The 20,575-nt window shown below is 42.1% G+C and overlaps 1 protein-coding gene across 1 annotated transcript in view; it reads right to left on the bottom strand.

Moving 5' to 3' along the window:
* FRMPD3 (FERM and PDZ domain containing 3) overlaps window positions 1-20,575 on the bottom strand; it is a gene marked incomplete at its 3' end in the record, with an annotated part of 69,406 nt that overhangs the window by 29,910 nt on the left and 18,921 nt on the right. The window contains exons 4-9 of the mRNA XM_081278121.1: window positions 18,349-18,453; window positions 14,305-14,412; window positions 11,175-11,306; window positions 9,128-9,247; window positions 2,421-2,557; window positions 1,959-2,085 (exon numbers count right to left, since the gene is read on the bottom strand). Of these exons, the coding sequence (XP_081134247.1) occupies window positions 1,959-2,085; window positions 2,421-2,557; window positions 9,128-9,247; window positions 11,175-11,306; window positions 14,305-14,412; window positions 18,349-18,453 (729 nt within the window). The remainder of the gene's footprint in view (window positions 1-1,958; window positions 2,086-2,420; window positions 2,558-9,127; window positions 9,248-11,174; window positions 11,307-14,304; window positions 14,413-18,348; window positions 18,454-20,575) is intronic.

Here is a 20,575-nt window from a genome sequence, read left to right as displayed (position 1 = left end):
CTGAGTTGCTTAGGGTCTTGCTAAGTTGCTGACGCTGGCTTTGAACTCATGATCTTGCCTCAGCCTCCCAAACCGCTGGATTACAGGTGTGCACCACTGTGCCCAACTCTCCCCAACTTTTGACACCCTGCCCAATCTATGTATCTCTCCTAAGATTCTTCAAATCCTCAGAACTACCTAGATACTGGCTATCTCCAGGTGGGGGTGTCTCAGTTAATGCTTTAATACTGAGCACCCCTGCTTCCCAAGGGTGATATCCATCCATTCCAGGTCTCCATCAGCATCTCTGGGGCAACTGAATCAGAAACCTGAGAGTGACACTGGACTCCTCCTCCATCCTTGGATCTGAGAGCCACTAGTCACCAAATTATCTTGATTCTTTCCCCTAACTCCCTCTCCAATCTACCCATCCCTCTTCTTTTGCTCCACAGTCACTGCATGGCATTCCTACCTGTGTCAGGGTGGCAGCCAGGTTACCTTTAGTACTAATATTTTTCCCCTCAAACACTTCCACACACTGTTAGAGGGGACATCCTAAAACATAGTAATTTAATCATATTGGCTTCCTGATTAAACCCTTAGATGGCTCCCTGCTGCCTACAGGATGAAATACAACCCCTTTTCATAGCACACAAGGCCCTTCAGGAACTGGATCCTGCCCACCTCTCCCCTACCCAGCCTCCTCTCTTGTTCCCCACCCCCTTACCACATCCCTTGCATTCTGCATACTTGCTTGGGTCCAGCTATTTGCATTTCTTTGCTTGCACCAAGGTCTCTCCTATCCCTGGGCATTTGTATAGATGGATCTCCTACCTGGGAAAGTCTTCTTCCTACTGACCACCCCCACCATCACATCTAGAAAAACTCCTGTCTGCCTGTCCTCCAAGACCCAGCTCTGGCTTCAAATGTACCAATTCCTGGCCTTATTCTCCATTCTCAACCTAGGCTTGGGATCCCTCCTCCATGCTAGAGCACAGTGCCTACAGCACTGTTGAGTCTGCTGATTGTGTTTCCCCACTAGATTGTGCTTGCTTCCAGGGCCAAAGTCAGGCCTTCTTCATCTTTATATCTCCAGGAGGAGCATTGGAGTGCCTCAAAAAAAAAAAAAAAAAAAAAAAAAAAAAGGCAGCTGAGGAGCCAGTGAGCACTGGTGCTCTCAGCTGAGGAAAAAACAATCCGATTAAATATGCACAGCAAGGTGGGAATGGCTTAACTCTCCAGGGAAATTTGAATCTTAAAAGAGAAGCTAGTTGATAATACAAGAAATCTGGAATGGGTAGAATACATGGGGGTGACTGTGTCCTGTGTCTACATCTGCATGCTGATGCTAGTACCTCTCACCATCTTCCTGCCTCTTGGGCAGGAAGCTAAAGCAAAAAGAGCCTTTGAAGCCTAAGAAGGGCTTGCATGGCTAGGAGAGGTAGGGAGAGGGAGTTTCTCAGAGGCAAAGGGTTGTGTCCTAGTGTAGCAGTGGCCTAAGCCCTCCTCCTATGCTTGCCCAGTGACCCATTCTCCAGGTCAGGCTTTGTCATACCACCCCCCCCCCCGGGGCGGGGGGCTTTTATCTCCAGAATTCCATATACCAGAACAGATGAATTAGAAAGCTAGTCTGGAACAGAGTGATCATTCCCATGGAAAATATGTGTCTCCCCAGGGTCTAGTGCTGTCCACATGACAGGTGCTCAATCCACACTAACTAATTAGTAAAAGAACCTGAGGATGATCTCTGGCATTGGTCTCTTAGCTTTCAGGACCCAGAGGTCTGTCAGTACCACTGAGCTGTTTCTGGGACAGGCTCAGGCTTGGGGAAACTCCTTTCCATAACTGTCCCCATTCCCAGACATTGTGGATGTGCACCTGAGTCAAAAAATGTGGTGAAGATCACCAGAGAAAACGCACCCCCCCACCCCAAGACCTCTAGTGCCTGAACATGGTACCCCATGGCCTCCTCTGGGTACCTTGGTGCCACTAGAAGGATGCATTTGGTGAGCCTTCAGTTGCTGTGAGAGAGATTTCCGAAGGTTCTTCTCTTTGATGCCTTGTAGGAGGGAGGGGGGGAGAAAGGGTTCCAGGCCCCACTCCTTCCTAAAAGCAGAAGAAAAGTAAAAGATTAGTGAGAGACAAAATGTGACAGAGAATAGAAGATGGTAAGTCAGAAACTGAATCTGAAAAGTACAGATGGAGGAATAGAGACTGGGAGAAAGAAAAAGAGGGACTGGAACAAGAGAACACTGGCCACACTTCCCTAATAGAAGCGGTAGCTCTAGGGCATCATAGGCTAGAGCAAGGTGTGAGGAACTCCAATTCTCACTCCCATTCTACTTCTTGCATTCCCGATAAAGTGCAATATAGCTCAACCATTTTACCTTCTTCCTACACAGCTATTTGCCCCCAACCCGAAGGGTCCCAGCCCAACTCACTCCACATTCTTGAGTGAGATCTTCTGACTAGGCCGAGTGGCTGAGACAGTGATATAGATGTGGAGGGCAGCAAGGCCCAGAAGCATCTCCGGTTTGGGGTCCATTCCAAAGCGTTCTCGGATAACATCATTCCGACTCTGTGAGAGAAGGCAGTCCAAACCTGTTAGTTAAAGGCAATGTTCCCTCCCCACCCCCTATCTACTCCTTTATATCTCAGAAAAGAACCACCATGTTGGTAAGACATGGTAGATCAAAGGAAAGAGGAAGATGCTGTCCTTGGGGAAGAGACAACAGAGAAGTCTCAGGTCACAGAGACACTATTAGCTTTATTCAGCAGATAGTGGACAGTTTTCTCAGTGACAGGTGTGCACAATGGTAGGGTGCAAATGGGCATAAAGTAGTTCACAGCATACCACTCCCTTTCTTTCCTCCTGTTAAAAAAGACCCTCCCACATTTGGGGTAGCAATACTCACCCCCACAATCATATAAAACTCTTCCACAAGAGCAGATGGGAACAAAGAAACAGAGACGTGGGGAAGGACTCTGTATAGTATTCTGGCTCAGAAACCCAGGGTGAGAGATGGATTGCAGGGATGAGGTAGACATTATGTTCCTTGGGGTGTGAAGGACAAAACATTGATGGGCCAATCATTCCTAGGCTGTTTTCATGTTGGTCTCCTGGAATTGCTGGCCAAGTATTATGGTAACCCTCAAACTCTAAGGACCAGGACCCCCAGCTATCAATGAATCTAGCTTGGTTAGAACAGTTGTCCATTTGGTTGAGGTGGACCCAGTTAAGGGACTAGGGAGTCACAGTGGTATAATTATAGCATGGGAGAAGGTAGAAAAGGAATACTTTTGAAATGATCGTTTATGTAGAAAATCCAATGGAATCTATAAAAAACTACTAGAACAAATAAGTGAGTTTAGTAATGTTGTAAGACATAAGGTTAATATATGACAGCTAATTGTATTTCTGATAGCAACAAACAATTGGAAATTGAAATTAAAAATCCAAATAATTGATAATAGCATCAAAAATATAAAACAATTAGGAATAAATCTAACAAAACATTTGAAAGACTTGTACACAAAAAACTATGAAACACTGCTGATAAAAATTAAAGACCTTGGTGGGAGGGAAAGGGAGAAAAAAAGGGAAATCACATGGAAATGGAGGGAGACCCTCATTGTTATACAAAATTACATATAAGAGGTTATGAGGGGAATGGGATAACAAACATGGAGGGAAATGAATTACAGTAGATGGGGTAGAGAGAGAAGATGGGAGGGGAGGGGAGGGGGGATAGTAGAGGATAGGAAAGGTAGCAGAATACAACAGTCACTAATATGGCAGTATGTAAAAATGTGATGTGTAACCGATGTGATTCTGCAATCTGTATTTGGGGTAAAAATGGGAGTTCATAACCCACTTGATTCTAATGTATTAAATATGATATGTCAAGAGCTTTGTAATGTTGTGAACAACCAATAAAAAAAATAAAAAAAAATTAAAGACCTAAATCAATGTAGAAATACTGTGTTCATGGGTTAGAAGATTTAATATTTTTTAAGATGTCAATTCTACTCAAATTGATCTATAGATTTAACACAATCTCAATCCAAACCACATCAAGTTTTTATCAGAAATTGATGTGTTGGTTCTAAAATTCACATGAGAACAAAAAGGATCTAGAATAGCCAAAATGACTTTGAAAAAGAACAAAGTTGGGGCTGGGGTTGTGGCTCTGTGGTAGAGTGCTTGCCTCACATGTGTGAGGCACTGGGTTCAATTCTCAGCACCACATATAAATAAATGAATAAAATAAAGGTCCATCAACACTAAAAAATATTTAGAAAAAAAAATTGGAGGACAAATACTACTTCATTTCAATACTTATTATAAAGCTACAAAAACAAAGTAGTATAATGTTGGCATAAGGATATATAAGTAGATTAATGGAACAGAATAGAGTTCAAGAATACCTCCACAAATATATAGACAACTGAATTGTTTTTGATTTTTTTTTTTTTGCATTACTGGGGGTTGAACCTAGGGGCCCAAGCATATGGGGCAAATAGTTCTACCACTGAGCTATATTCCAATTCTTAAATTTTATTTTGGGACAGGATATCACTAGGTTTCCCATATTAGCCTCAAACTTTGGATCCTGGCTCAGCTTCCCAACTACAGTGTGCCAGGTTAAATGACTGTTTTGTTTTCTTTTGTTCTTTGGCAGTACTGGGGATTGAACCCAGGGGCCCTCTACTACTGAGCTACATCTCAGTCTTTTTATTAGTTTGAAACAGGGTCTCACTAAGTTGCTAAGGCTAGCCTCTAACTTGCAATCTTCCTGTCTCAGCTTCCTGAGTCTCTGAGATTATAGTTATGCATCACTGTGCCCAGCTGGACAACTGATTTTTGACAAGGGAAATTCAGTGGAGAAAGGACAATCTTTTCAACAAATGGAGTTGGAATATGGATATCCATATGCCAAAACACACACAAAAAAACTTTGATGGATACCTTGCATCTTATATGAAAGTCAACTCAAAATATATCACAGATCTAAATACAAAACCTAAAATGATAAAACTTCTGGAAAAAATATAGAAGAGCTTTGTGATCTTGAGTTGAAAAAGATTTCTTCTATGTGATACTAAAAGTACTGTACATAAAAGAACAAATTAACAAACTGGACTTCATAAAAATTCAACATTTGTTCTTAGGAAAGACACTACTGAGAGATTGAAAATACAAGTCACAGACTGGGAGAAAATAATTGCAAATAACATATCCAACAAACAACTTGTTTCCAGAATACATAAAGGACTCAAATGTCAATAACAAGAAAACAAATAGTCCAATAGAAAAGGAGGCAAATAATTTGAACAGACATTTCACCAAAGAAGATTCAAGATAGCAAATAAACACATGAAACATTGTTCAACCTCATTAGTCATTAGGGAAATGCAAATGGGAACCACAATGAGATGCTATTTTACACTAATAGAATGACTAAAATAAAAAAGTACGTGTGTGTGTGTGTGTGTGTGTGTGTATACACACGCACACACATCTCAAGTGTTGAAAATGATGTGGAGAAACTGGAACTCTCAAAATCATCATGCTCATGGGGCTGGAGTAGTGGCTCAGTGGTAGAGCACTTGCCTGACATGTGTGAGGCCCTGGGTTCGATAGTCAGCACCACATAAAAATAAATAAAATTTTAAAAAAATCCATTGGGCTGGGGATGTGGGTCAAGTGGTAGCGTGCTCCCTGGCATGCGTGCGGCCCAGGTTCGATCCTCAGCACCACATACAAACAAAGACGTTGTGTCCACCGAGAACTAAAAAATAAATATTAAAAAATTCTCTCTTTCTCTCTCTCTCTCTCAAAAAATCCATTGACAACATTTAAAAAAATCATCATGCTCAGCTAAAGAAGCTAGTCTAAAATAAGTATACATACTGTATGATAATATATATATATATATATATATATATATATATATGTATATATATAAATTTTTGTAAATGAAAACTGATCTCCAGTGATAGAAAGCAGGTCAGTGGTTGCCTGGTGATTAGAGGGAACGAATTACAAAGGAACCTGGGGAAACTTTTAAGAATAATAGATATTGCCATCTATCCTAGCTGGTGACATAATGCTGGGTTCACGAAATCTCACTATTCCAATAACTTAAGAAAACTTCAAAGAAAGCCTGCAAACACACAGAAGTACCTTTTCAAAATCCAGGACAGCTCTCTGACCTTAGGGGTCCGTGGAAAGAGAGAGAGCCAAAGTTATTGCAGGGTACAATAATTGTTCAGTATCTCTTGCTCAGGACTTAAGGGCGTGTATTTCCGGAGAGGCTCCCAACAAATAAATATGTTCAATATTTTGAATGTGTTGATATACACATATGGGTGTATACATATATGTGTCAAAATTTGTCACAGTATGTACTTTATTGTTTCAATTATTTATTTATTTTTTGGTGCCAGGTATTGAAACTGGGGGCACTTTATCACTGAGCTACATCCCAGTCAATTTTTTTATTTTGACACATGGTTTTGCTAAGTTGCCTAGGGCCTTCCTAAGTTACTGAGACTGTATGTGTGTGTGTAAACACGCGCACACACATCTCAGGAGGATTGAAACTGTAATCCTCCTGCCTCAGCCTCCCAAGCTACTGAGATTATAGACATGCACCACTATGACCCACACAATGTGTACTTCAAATGTGCAGTTTGTTGTGTGTCAATTATACATCAATAAAACTAAAATATGAAAAAGAGGGAATAAATCTGATATCCATATCATCATAAAGGGGAGAATTTGGGTAGATATGGTCTTGTCATCAAATTTGGAAATATTAGAACCAAGGTGGTCCCCAGAAGCTTAAATGAAGATGTTATATCATATGCATGTACAAATATGTAACAATAAATCTCATCACTATTTACAAGTATAGTGCACCAATAAAAATGGGAAAAAGGAGGCTTGAACAAAGAAATTCAGGGTAAAACAAAATGAGAATTAAACTTCTAAAATTCATAGAGCAACCACACAACTCATTTCCCCCTGGATGGTTGGTAAAGGAACTTAAGACAGAGAAATGTTCCTAACATTTTAAGTTGTCAAAAAGGGCAGAAAGGACAATGATGATGTTTCATAGCATATTCCCAGTTGTCACTATCAGAGACAGATAAAGTCTGGGTTTATTTTTTCCTCTCATCAAGTGCTGTGTACATCCTGTGGGCATCTAAAACTCCACACGTGGGCTGGGATTGTGGCTCAGTGGCAGAGCGCTTGCCTCACATGTATGAGGCACTGGGTTCAATCCTCAGCACCACATAAAAAAATAAGTAAAATAAAGGTATTGTGTCCATTTAAAAAAAAATAAAACTCCACACGTCCCCAAAAGATCTCCTCTTGTCCCCAAACCCATTTCACTGCCTTTGTTTCTTAATTTGAGGAATGATACCACCTCTGCCAGACACTCATCAAGTCAAAGTCTATTGAATCCTCATTTTAAATCTTTTTTAAATACATTTATTTATTTATTTGTTTATTTATATGGTGCCGAGAATTGAACCCAGTGCCTCACATGTGCTAGGCAAGCACTCTGCCACTGAGCTACAACTGCAGCCCTTAAATCTCTCTTGATTCCCACCTACTCTATCATAGTTCTGATTCTGGCCCTCATCATTTCTTCTCTGGATAACTGCCATGGTTCTCTAGCTGGTGAATTTCCTTGGCACTGTGTGATCTTTTGAAATTGCTCATCTGACCAAGCTATTCTCCTTTCACCATTTGTGTGCCTCCACATAATTTCTTTATCTGGATTGCATATTAGAATCACCTGAAGAATTTTAAAAATAGCAATGTTTGGGAGTCAGCTCATAGATCTTGATTTAATCAGTCTTGAGGGTGGCACAGGACATTTTTATGGTCTTGAAATGTGTGAATTTTAATAAGAAAATGAACAATCAGCCAAAGGCAGAAAAAAGCAGGAAGAGTGGGTCTCTTGTCAGATAGGAAAGGAGAATATTAACTTTGAGAGCACCTATATATTTCCTGCTTTGACACTGTGGGGCACAGAGCATTTTTTTCCAAAACTTTCCTGATAATTCTAATGTGCATTTAGGGTTAAGAACCACTGTCCTTAAGCAATAATTCCCAAACTCCTTTGGATATCAGAATACCATGGAGGGCTTGTTAAAGCAGATCACTGATTTCTAACTCCAAGTTTCTGGCTCAATAGGATTGGGCTAGGCCCCAAGAATTTCCATCTCTAACAAGGTCCCAGTTGATGCTGATGCTGCTGCCTTTGGGACCACACTTTGAGAATCACTGCCCAGCCTCCACTGTAAAGCCTATGCTTGCCATGGCCTGCTAAGCCCTTCACTGTCTGCTTCCTGTCTCTCCCACTTCATTTCCTACTGCTCCGTACATTACATCCTGTATCGCAGCTATAATAAAATCACTCAGTTCTCTCATTGTACCATGCTATTTAGTGCCCCCATTGCTCTTGTAAAAGCAAAGTCCTTTGCTTAGAATATGTTCCCTCTACTCTGTATCTCTACACAGCAAACTTCCATTTATCTCATTGCAAGGAGCATGTGTTTATCACTTCCTCTGTGAAGCCTTCACTATCTCTCCCATGTGCAGTTGGCAAACTGCTTCCTGGGTGCCCTCATTGACAGTAAACCCCACCATTGTCATATTTATTTACACACAGACTAGCTTAAAGGAGCCAAGATAGTTCTTTTGTCATCTTTGATCACCAATACCTAGGGTAGGGCCTGGAATAGAGTAAGCACTCAATGTTTTTGGGTGAAGTGAGTTGGGAATCATCTCCTTATCAGAGCATGGTATTGGAGGTTGAGGACCCCTGCAACCCAATGTGCTTGTTAGACCTTGCGATCCTGTGAAGGAGCCAGAGTTATTTGGGTTGATTGTTCCTGAAAACCAATGAGCTGCAAGGTCAAAAAGACAGGACATTGAGCCACGGGCAGCTCAGGTCACCAGGCCAGTCAACTTAGCCATAGAGTACAATGGTAGCAGAAAAGAGAAGGGCCTTCAGAACTACCTGGAGGTTGAAAAAACTTACATAGTGACTTCACTGTTGATGGCAGAACAGCCTGCCTGCTTGTTTGTCTACTAGCTGTTTGTCTGTATCCCCAAGCCAGATTCTACCTGGATGTAAAGGTACTCGAAAGCAGCAGGATCCCGACGCAGCAGCTCCACGGGGTCTTTGGGAAAGAAGCTTATTCGGAACAGGCATTTCATTCCATGATAGTGTGTCCTCTGTACCACCTAAATCCCAGGGGTGAGAGGTGAAAGTAAGGATCTACAATGCTCGAGTAGTGGGCAGTCAGTTTGGTGGCTCCTTCAAGCGGGGCTTAGGGGAGAGTTAGGCTGTTGTTTCCCACTCTGTCTCCCACCTGGCAGATTCACATTCAGTAAACTTCGTTCAAGGTTTTGCTTTCCCCATATTCAGTTAGACATGGTCAACTGTAGTCTGAGAATATTAAATGGGAATTTCCAGAAATAAACAATTCATGTATATTATTTATTTATTTATTTAGGGCAGTAGGAATTGAGCCCAGATGCAATTTAACCATTGAGCCAAATCCCCAGCCCTTTTCCTTGTTTGAGTCAGGATCTCACTAAGTTGCTTAGGGCCTAAGTTGTTGAGGCTAGTTTTGAACTTGCGATTCTCCTGCTTCAGCCTCCCCAATTGCTAGGATTATAGGCATGTGCCACTGTTCCCAGCTTATTATTGTTTTTAATCTCTTACTGTACTTAGTTTATAAATTAAACTTTATCATAGGTCTCTATGTATAGGAAAAAAAACAGAACATGTATGGTTCAGTACTATCTATGGCATTCACTTGGGGGGGGGGTCTTGGAATATATCCCCTGTGGATAAAGAGGTACTACTGTACCCTTAGAGGAAAGTAGAACAAGGTCTTTTCTGCCCTTCTGACCCAAAGTGACTGCTATTTTAAAATCACTTATCTATTGCTTCTCAGCCTTTGGGCTAAGATCGCGTGTAAAATCATTTATTTAAGACATGGACTTTATCAACAATCAGGTCTAAGTGCTTAAACACTAGGTAGGAAGAGAGGGCTCTTGAGAACTTCTCGGACTCTTTTCTTGCAGAGGGGCTCAGCTTCAAGCACAGTAACAGTTTCCAATTAGAGGCCAAATCAAATTGAATACCTATTTGGAGGTATAGATGAAATACTATACCTCCCAATATACTGTTAATGGTTGAAGCTGGGGATGGCTAATAGAGTTCACAACACTATATTCCTTCTACTTTTGTGTATGCTTGAAATTTTTCATAATAAAAAGTTTGAAACTTCTTTTGAAGTCTGGTTGTATTCAAAGGGCTGCTTGGGGAGGGGCTCTTAAACCTCCTCCAAGCCACTTACCCATGGCCTTGTCTTTCCTACTGCTGAGGCTCTTGTTTGGATCTGGCTGACAGCTGAGCTTGAAGAATTTTTCTTTCCAAGAACTCATTTGTATATGTGTGTGTGTGTGTGTGTGTGTGTGTGTGTGTATGTATGTTTAAGATTTTGGTTTTTGTTTGGCTTCCATGTAGGCTCTTAGCCATGGAGTAGAATTTTTTCCCAATTGTCCTTCTCCAATTCTTTCTCATCCTACTTGGGAAACCCGTTTGCTACTCTGATAATTCTTGGTGCTTCATATTGGTAAAATCCCATCCAGAGTCCTAGATTTCTTCAGCCTTTTTTCTAAATGGTGTGGGCCAGGAAGATCACTTTTTCCTACTCTACCTTGGAAGATAATATAGATGTCAGGGTGTCCATTCTTGGCCCTACTCAGCCAATTCCCAACTCTCACTTGATTCCATTTCCTGACTTTTCTATATCACAGCCTCATCTAAAAGGCCAATTTCTCTTCAGGAAGGAGAAAAATTTAACAGGTGGGCTTTCTGGGAGACAGAAGTCTATTTGTCAGTTCAGCATTCTGGGTGCCATGCAGTGAATCACTCTTCTCCCTGGAGACCAAGACTAATGAGCTTTCCTTAGGTCACAAAGGGCATTGCCCAAAGGCCCTCTGTGATGGGTAGTAACAAACTTAGGTATGAAATATGTCTTCTGGGAGCTGGCTGAGCATATCATTACGAATCTTCTAGGGAGGGAGTGCCTTGGGTCCTCTTCTCTAGTACAGGCCACATACAAAGCTACTGGGCCAAGATAAAGGAGTTACTTACATAAGCCAGGGGCTGCTTGTCTTGAAGAAGCAGGAACTTGTGATTCTGTTCTGGCCCAGCATATTCAAGAACAAGAGCAAAGTGCTCAATGTACCTCAGGGAGAGGCGGTCCTGTAATGTCACCATTACATCCTGTGGAAGAAAAAGAACCTTGAGAGGGTGATCTTTTTTGGCTTTAATTGACTCACAATCATGTGAGGAGGGGATTGAAAGCCAAGCACAGTAGTCCCATGGAGAAGGCTGAGACAGACACTAGCCTTTATTGTGGCCCAGGTACTGGGCTCCATGAAGGCTGCCCAGTGGCCTGGGCCCTGGAGAACACCACAGGTATAAGGGATGGAGGCAGGCATTCCAGAAACTCCCCAGGTGATGCATATGGCAAAAGAAGGTCATGTCCATCTCTCCTTCCTTCCTTTCCTTCCTCCCTTTCTCCTTCCATTTGACAAAGTATTCCCTGAGTGCCAGGCACTGTGTTGGTTCTCCCCTTATCTCTCATAAGTCAGAATTCCCACTCGAGTTTGTGTGTCAGCTCTTTCCTTTAGGAATTAGCAAAAGCTACATTTCTATAATTAAAAAAGTATACTATTTCCAGATTCATAATCTAATTCAAATGACTTCAGTTACTGGCAAAATGTTCATTTTTGACCATTGCTGGCTTTTAGAGACAATCAATTTAGCAACTTGAAAAATGTGTCCATGCAGAGGAACTATGTCACGTGTCTGGTTTACAGTCATAAATCTGACTACTTCTGGGCTCCGTCTGCTCTGCTGCCCTACTTTTAATACTAGGGCATCTGGAAACATATTGGTGGGGGCTGTCCAAATGTCAGTTTGGAGACTTCTGCCATCTATTTGTTGTGACTTCAGCATATCCGCTGGGTTCCAGTGTGTGTGTTCAGCATCTCTCAGCCCCCAAAGCCTGGAAAGAAGCAGGCTTGGGAATGCAAAGCTACCTGACAGCCAGCAATGCCAAACAAGCCCTTCAGTGAACACAGAAAGGCGTTCAGCCATTTAAATAGTAGGCTGGAAAATGGTGGGTACTTGAGAGGATCTTTTTGTGTTATCCAAGTAGTCACAGAGGCACCAGTGTTGCTGGAGCTCTGGCAGGGACAGATGAGGTTTTCTTTGCAGTTCAGCTGCACTGGGATTGTGGACAGCCAAGCCAGCAATTGCCAACTGGTGTTACAAGTGTAATGGTCCCTGTGCCAGGCTGTCAATTCACCCAGGTACCTCTCTGGGACAAGTGGCTTGGCAGCCTGTCAAAGTTCCAATGAATAGCCAGTGCACCCTTACTGAAGTCAGAGTGAGACTGCAAGTGAGGAGAACGCTGCTGTCCTGGAAGGCTGGGGCTATGGAGAAGCCATGGTAGCAGTGACATGTTGGGGGAAGAATACTCCGAGAAGCCTCCAAGGGGAAAGAGAGGGGGTAAACACTCCACTGTGGAGACAAGCTACAATGTGCATAGCAACCCATGAACAAACACCAGGGAAGATTTTGACACAATAAGATATCCACATCTGGAGAAGTGGACATTCAGATACCCAGGGTTGGCCTAATTAGTTCTGTTTCACTGGTCCCTCCCATATCCTGAGACCTTCAAGAGCTAAGAGACCGGGTGGGGATGTGGCTCAAGCGGTAGCGCGCTCGCCTGGCATGCGTGCGGCCCGGGTTCGATCCTCAGCACCACATACCAACAAAGATGTTGTGTCCGCCGAGAACTAAAAAATAAAATATTAAAAATTCTCTCTCTCTCTCTCTTTCTCTCTCTCTCCTCTCTCACTCTAAAAAATAAATAAAAAAAGAGCTAAGAGACCATCCCATGACTCCCTAAGGAGTACATTTTGATCCTAATTCTCTGGGGGACCTTCCTAGGCCTAAGCCTTCCAAAGAAAGCTTTGATTCAATTAACATGGATTAAGTACTATAAATTGTACCCAAGATGCTACTGGAACTTTGAGAAGCACACTTCTTGATCTTTCATGGACTATCCCCTCCCCCTGGAGAACATTTAGTGTCTCTGACCTTCAGACACTAAACACTAGTGGCATGACAAATCATTGGGATAATACAAAACTCCCTTGGACATTTCCAAAAGCTTTCTAGGAATGTGTAGTTCTTACCTTGCTGGAAAACTACTGGCAAGGCCCATTCCAGGCATCTGTTATCTCTTTTTTTGTAAACATTTACTGGCCCAGGGTCTTTTATATTTATAGGGTTGTCTTGGCCCCAGTGTGGGAACCATAGGTTACCTATGGGTCAAAGCAGGTTTTCTGGGTAGGTGCTATAGCTACATAGCAATTTGGGCAGCATTGATTGCATTAAAACATTAATTCTGGGGATAATATTTTCTTTCTGGAAATAGTCTAGAAGAAGCAGAACAGATATTCCTGTCCTATAGTAGAGTGAACCTTGGGGCAAATCATATCATGGCTTATACTCCTAGGCACTAAGAGAATCAATAGGACTTTCTGATACCTGGCTGATCTGTTAACAATCACAGTTTTATTAATTGCTCTTCCTGTGTAAATAACAGCCAGGACTGAGGGTGTAGCTCAGTGGTAGTGTGCTTGTCTAGCATATGCAAGGCCCTGGGTTTAATCCCTAGAACTGAAAAAAAAAAAAAGCCAAAGCAGTTGTGGCCAGACTTTTTAAATCTTGGTTTGGTGCTTAAGATGTGGTTGTTATTTAAAAAGCAAAGCATGGCTCAGCTAATTTCCCAAGAGACCGCATTTGTTTATTTCTGTGTGTAAACTTGTGTAGGTGTTATTGTATCAATATAAATTGCTTTTGCTTTATAAATGGCTTAATGATCTTCACACTCCTTAGTTCCTAAGAGTCCTGAATGACCCTGTGTTACATGAACATAAAGCAGGTGACAAGCAGATGCGTACCCATGTGCCCACACACATTTTGACAATTATAGTCCACAATTGAGCATGCAAATTTCCGCCATCAGCCATATCTGAAGACTATGCATTTTTGCAGCTTTGTGTTCATAAGCATCGGGAGCTCAAAGGCCACCTTGCTCCAGCAGGAGCAGCATGTGCAGTCTCAGAGGAATGCGAGACAAACAGCTGTGTGTCCTCTGTAGAGGGCAATGTTGACCCAGGAGAGGAGACTCTGAAGGTACCTTAACAGTGGTCCGGCCATCAAATGTGAATGACTTGATCTGCCCGTTCTCTAAGAAAACCTTCAGGACGTTGGGGATGAGGAGGAGAGCTTCCTTCTTCATCATTTTCTAAGAACAGGTAAGGAAAAGTCAAGGAGAAGGCTCATTTAGAAGGAGGGGGAAGCCAGAGAAGGGTATGGAAAGGAAGGGACAGAAGGTTAAGGAGACAGAGAGTCAAAGGGACGGCAGGGCAGAGACAGAGAAAAAAGATCAACAATAATGTTATGTGGAGACAGAGCCAAATTCCCTAAAGACATTGGAAAATATCAAAAGTACATCTCTCATATGACATCACAGTGCACTTGCATTCTCCTGTGATTCAAAGTGTGGCAGCTTTGGGCAGTGCTTGGCCCATTTGAGACCACTGTATACAATCTGAAGACTTCCTTTGGAGCCCAGCTTACTCACCTCAGCTTATCACCTATACCTCCATTTCCACCAGGTCCTTCACAAGCCAAGACCACTTCCCAGTCTGTGCCTTTGCTCTACTGTTTCTGCCCTTCTATGGCATCCTTATCCCTCTCTGACCTGGCCCCTGCCTACCTCTCTGGAGTCATGCCTTACCATTCTTGATATCTTCATCTTTAATAATTCTTTGTCCTTCAGGGACTATCTTGCTTCCTACAGGATACTCAGCAACTCTGACCTTGAGACACTAAATGACAATAGCATGAAAAGTCAGTGGGATGATACAAAACATCCCCATATGGTTCCAAAGCTCTTGGAGGGTGGGCAGTACTGATGTTGATAAGAACCACTGGCAAGGCCCCTTTTCAAACACCTGATAACTAAATAGCGACAGTTTTCCTGGTCCAGTGTTTTCTTTATTTATAGAGTGGTGCATGCTAATTTCTCAATAAAAATTCATTAAATAAAAGCCATTCATTCTGCTTTCCTCTTTTCCTTCTTGGAAAGCTCCTATTCATCCTTCAAAACCCACCTTAAATATGTATTTATAAAGACTTGGTCCAATATCATCATATACTTGAACCTTGTCTCCCCATATGTTCCTATAGCAACCTATACACACCTTTCTCAGTGTCTGCATACACACACACACACACTCACACACATGGTTTCTCTAATAATCCACATGTACTATAATATATGTATGTATATTCAAATATATATATATGAAATTAGAAGTGGGCTAGGAGTTGATTCAATCATTCCATAAGTGCTCATTTTTTTTTGTGTGTGGTGGTGCTGGGGATTGAACCCATGGCTTTGCATATACTAAGCAAGTTATTTACCTCTGAGCCACATCCCCAGTCCAATAAGTGCTCATATTTTTGAAGACTATTTGTCTTTCATAATCAAACAGTAAACTCAGAGTACAATGACCATGTCTGTTCATCTTTGTAATTCCAACACTGAACTGGGTTCCTGACACACGCTTGGTTCTTAACAAATGGCTGCTAAATGAATGAGCAGTAGGTGCTTACTTGAATAATTAGACTCATCAAGAGGATCTAACCATTTCTCTGGGCCAGCATCATCAGTTTTCTATAGAAACTCACAGGCTGAATAGATGGCCAGACTTCTTGATTCAGAGGGCATTCACGAAGCCTCTCCTCTCTATCAGCCCTATGCTAAATCCCCAGGATGGTGACAGCAAAAATGGAGGACTTGAGTCCAGCCTGACACTATTGTTATAGTGACCCAACATTCACATACCTTATGAAATCAAACCAAACCAATAGCATAAAATGGTTAAGGTTTCCAAATAAGCTGCATTGGGTTTTGATTCTCAAGGAGATGGTAGATGTGGATTATTAGAGAAACCAGATACGAACAGTGATTGGTCACAGACAAAGCATTTCCACAGAAATAAATAAGTTCTCTGGACTTGGAGTACTGGCTGGCAGTGGTGGGAGTCAAGAGTCAAGTGTGTCTGGGGTCAAGCCAAGGTGGGCGGTGATGGGATATAAAGTTGGAAAAGTGTGACTCCCTGATCCTGAGATGACTCTCTCCTGCCAAGCCCAGAGGCCCCGGAGCCCCAGGCTGATGACGCTCAGCGGTGGCAGGTTTTATTTAGCACACTGGGTTGGACTCAGATAATTACTTAATTGATTTTGCTTAAAAATAGAGTTGACAAGAAACGCCCACAGGATTTATTTTTGCTCTGGCTGCTTAATAAAGCCTTGGAACACAAGGGGAAAGGGATGATAGGATAGCCCGGAATCACCTGGACTTGGACTCACCCAGGTCCCAACAGGCTGCTATGATCCACACCAGTGGCAGTGGTGCAGTGGGCATTGTTATGACTTTACATGATTTCCTGAACATAGAGAGAACTAGAAGACTGATGTGTGTACCTCTTCAGATAGGAGTCTCAAACCACACTTGGTGGCCTGTCCAGGAGAAAGAGAATTAACTCTGGATTGGTTGCAGCTACTACTGTGCATTCAGGTTGGGCTGGAGTGAGGTCTTGATTCTACCTGTGGCCTACCTGGGAGGTATGGAGAAGGGAGTCATAGTGGAGGAAAGACAGCGGAAAAGGAAAAGAGGAAGGGAAAAGGAGAGAAGGAAGAGAAAAGGAGGGGAAGGGAGGTCTTTGAGGGAGTTCTGTACTGGGTGTCCTGGCCTCAGTTGATTCCTCTGTAATGTTGAGAAAGGATAGTCCATACTTTCCAGATTCAAATCATATGTCCTTGGGGTATCCAAGGATTCAAAACACACATGTCCCCTTGGTGAGTTGGACCTCAGGATCTGCTTCACCCTATCTGCAGGAGCTCCCCCTTCTCCCTCTTCTTTCTGTGAACCAACTCCTGTTACTCTTCAATCTTTTCTTCCAAGATTGAGATGGATCTCATCTACAAATTATTCAAATAGCTTGTCAGTGGGGTCTGTTGTTTTTTCCAGCCTTTTTCATACAGGGATAGAGGAGGGCACGTGCTAGGTTTGGAGATGAGTATCAGGGAAATGGAGATGGAAGACAACTGTGTCCTCTATCCTTTCTTCTGAGTGGCTTTATAGAAGCGCCTGGCATTCTGCTATTTTCCTGCTCATTTTCCTGCTTGTTCTGGGCTTGCTATCTTCTCTCAACAATTGCAGCTGTGCCTCAGTACATAAATGCTAAGGGCCCCTGACAGCTCAGCCTGTCACTGCCTACAAAAGCATACAAGAGCCTGCTAGCTCCAGTTATCCCTATCCACTGGGATGTCACCAACTTCCACAGATTCCTAGGGGACTTTGGCCGGGATCCATGATGACTGGACACACATCTTTTTGCTCTCCATTCACCTCTTCTCATCTGAAGCAGACAGCTGACTGCCTGTAAACATCACAATGCAGTGAGAAACACTGTGGGCTGGCCAGTATCCCCCAGATTAGCAGCTGCATGACATGGGCTGTCAAATATTACTGCTTTTCAATATGCTACTGCCCAGCAATGGGTTCTCTATTGTCTCAACTGAGTTGCTTGTCCCCCAACACTACTGAGAGGTATCCAGTGCCAGGGATCAGTTATTTACTTTGCATCCCTTATGGGGCTGGGAACACAGCAAGTACCTAATAAAAACCTCATGATTTAAGAAGAGCCTGAATTATTTCCTTTTGGCAGATTTTCCCATCACCACAGTCTTCTCCAGTCAAGATGTGGAGTTGCAGGAGCACTTCAATGTGAAGAGAGCTCAATTTCACCAGCTGCTTGTTCTCTGGATCTTCAGAAAATCATTACTTCCTTCCTGCTTCTATCAAGTAGCCAAAAGATGTTTATGGAGCACTTGCTCTGAGTGAAAGCTATTGTACTAGGGACAGAAATTTCTCTGAGCACCAAGAGCATCCTGAGTGAATCAATATATGATTCTTCTCCAATGCCTAGGGCCTCTCTGGATGCTGCACACTTCTTTCCACTCACTATCCACTCACTCACAGCACCAGGATCCTCCCGCTCCGACCCCTTCTGAATGCCATCCACTGAGAGGAGCCCCAGAGCGAGACTTTGACAGCCAAGATGACTCTGGCCAAGGGCTGAGAATAGGGAGTTGAGACTATACTTACTGCGTCTATTTCTCCAACTGCCACCTGCTCAGAAAATCGGACCTTCACTGGATTGGACCTCAGCTTGGCCTTCTTCGCAGCACTGATGAAGGCAGATTTGGGGGACTGGAAAAATAACACAGAGAGCTGGTAAGTTCTCCATCCCTGGGAGAAACTTGACTTTGTCACATCATAGTTAAGATGTTTTAGTACAGTTGCACTTTGCCTTACTGATCATGAAATAAATAAATAAGTATTGATTACCTACTAGGTGCAAGGAATCTGCTAAGGATCATCTCTCAATGTGATTGGTGAGTGGTGAAAAAGCTGAGCATGAATCCAAATTTGGGTAAATTGAATCCCATTATTAATGCTCTAAGCCTAGGGGAGTTTGCAAAAATTCTTTAGTAATAACATATATTGAATTTTTATATATTTGGTTTCCTTAATATGGGATATGCCTAAATGGTGGATTTTATTACATCTGAATACAAGCTTCCCAAAGGAGTTACAGAAATGATCATATTCATTTCACAGCTATGCCCTGCCCCTAGGAAGGAGGCGCATAATAAATATTTTTTAGATGTGGGAGAAAGGAGATTCAGCACTCCAAAATGACTCATCTAGTTTCCACACTACTCAGGAATAGAGATTTGAGAGATTTAACCCAGGTCTCCTGGATTTCTACTTCTGGGTTCTACCATTTTGTTTATCCAATTTTGTAAGAAATGCTCAAAGAATCAGCTAAGTTCTGTAGTTCTAGAAAACTCTCCCAAAAATTCAGCAGGAAGTATGATCAAGAAACACTTGAAATTACAGCCAGACCTCCATATCCACAGGTTCTGCATCCTTGGATTCAACCAACCACAGATCAAAAATATTTGAAAAAATTGCATTTACTCTGAACATTTACAGATCTTTTTCTTGTCTTTACTCCCTAAATAATACAGTATAACAACTACTTATTAAACACTTACATTGTGTTTGGTATTATAAGTAATCTAAAGATGATTTAAAGTATACAGGAGGATGTGGGTAGATTATATAAAAATACCATGCAATTTTATATAAGGAAATTGAGCACACAAGGATTGGGTATCCATGTGGGGAGGTTGGGGGGGTGGTGGTCTAGGAACCAATGCACCATGAATACCAAGGTGATTTTTAGATCCCAGACAATCTAGCAGCCAGGAAACACATGTGGAAGGGCATCCTCATGTCTTTATGGACATTTATTCATTTGACAAATTTAGGAAGGTCCTACTATGTATGTACCCCAGACACTGTTGAACAATAACAACAAAAACTTCCTGGCCTTATGGAGTGTCCATTCCATCAGGGCCAAACAGATGAAGAACAAGTGTCTTGAAGGTAGCAAATAAGGACTATAGTAGTCTCCCCTTATCCATAGTTTCAATTTCTGTCACTTCAGTTCCCCATGGTCAAAATCAATTTGAAAATACTAAATGGAAAATTCCAGGAATAATTCACATGTTATAAATATATTGTTACTCTTGTTCCAAGATTAGTTATTGTTGTTAACCTTGTACAATGCCTAATTTATAAATTTAGCTTATCATAGATGTATAGGAAAATAGTATATTTATAGTTCAGTACTATTCACTGTTCTGGGTATCCACTGAGGAGAGTCTTGGAACATATTCCCTGCAGATGGGGGGTGCTACTATATGAAGAAAACTAAAGCATGGTAATGAACTACACAAGAGAATGTGTAAGAGAGGATGGGAGTGGTAGGGGTGTTACTTTAGCAATTTTGAAGCCTATTATTATTAACTAGTCACCCTGCTGTGCAATAGATCTCAAATAGATCTTCAATGTGAACAGAGCTCCTGATACTTCGTATTTGAACAGCATCTCTCTGTTGCCTCCTTTTGCCCCAGCATCTGGTAAGCACCGTCTGCTCTGCTTCTATGAGTGTGATGTTTTCAGATCTCACATATAAGTGAGATCATGCTCAGACAAGCAGCTGGGAGCTGGGTCATGTAGGGTCTTGTAAGCCCAAGTGAGAACTTCAGATTTCACTCCAATGGCCAGTTTTGAGCAGACAGTGTCTGATGTGCATTTTAAAAGATGTCTCTGGCTTCCATGTGGAAAATAGAGTGTGTGTATTTGGAAGGGTGGGGCAGTTACAGTGTAGGAAGACCAGTTAGGCATGTCAAACTGCAATATTGTAACTGTATTTGTAATACAATTAAAATATGATGGCGGCTTGGCTGGAATGGTTAAT

Source organism: Spermophilus citellus, assembly GCF_964194105.1.
Source record: "Spermophilus citellus genome assembly, chromosome: X".
Taxonomy (NCBI): domain Eukaryota; kingdom Metazoa; phylum Chordata; class Mammalia; order Rodentia; family Sciuridae; genus Spermophilus; species Spermophilus citellus.
Note: the sequence above shows the minus strand (reverse complement) of the source record. Positions and strands in the feature narration are given on the sequence as shown.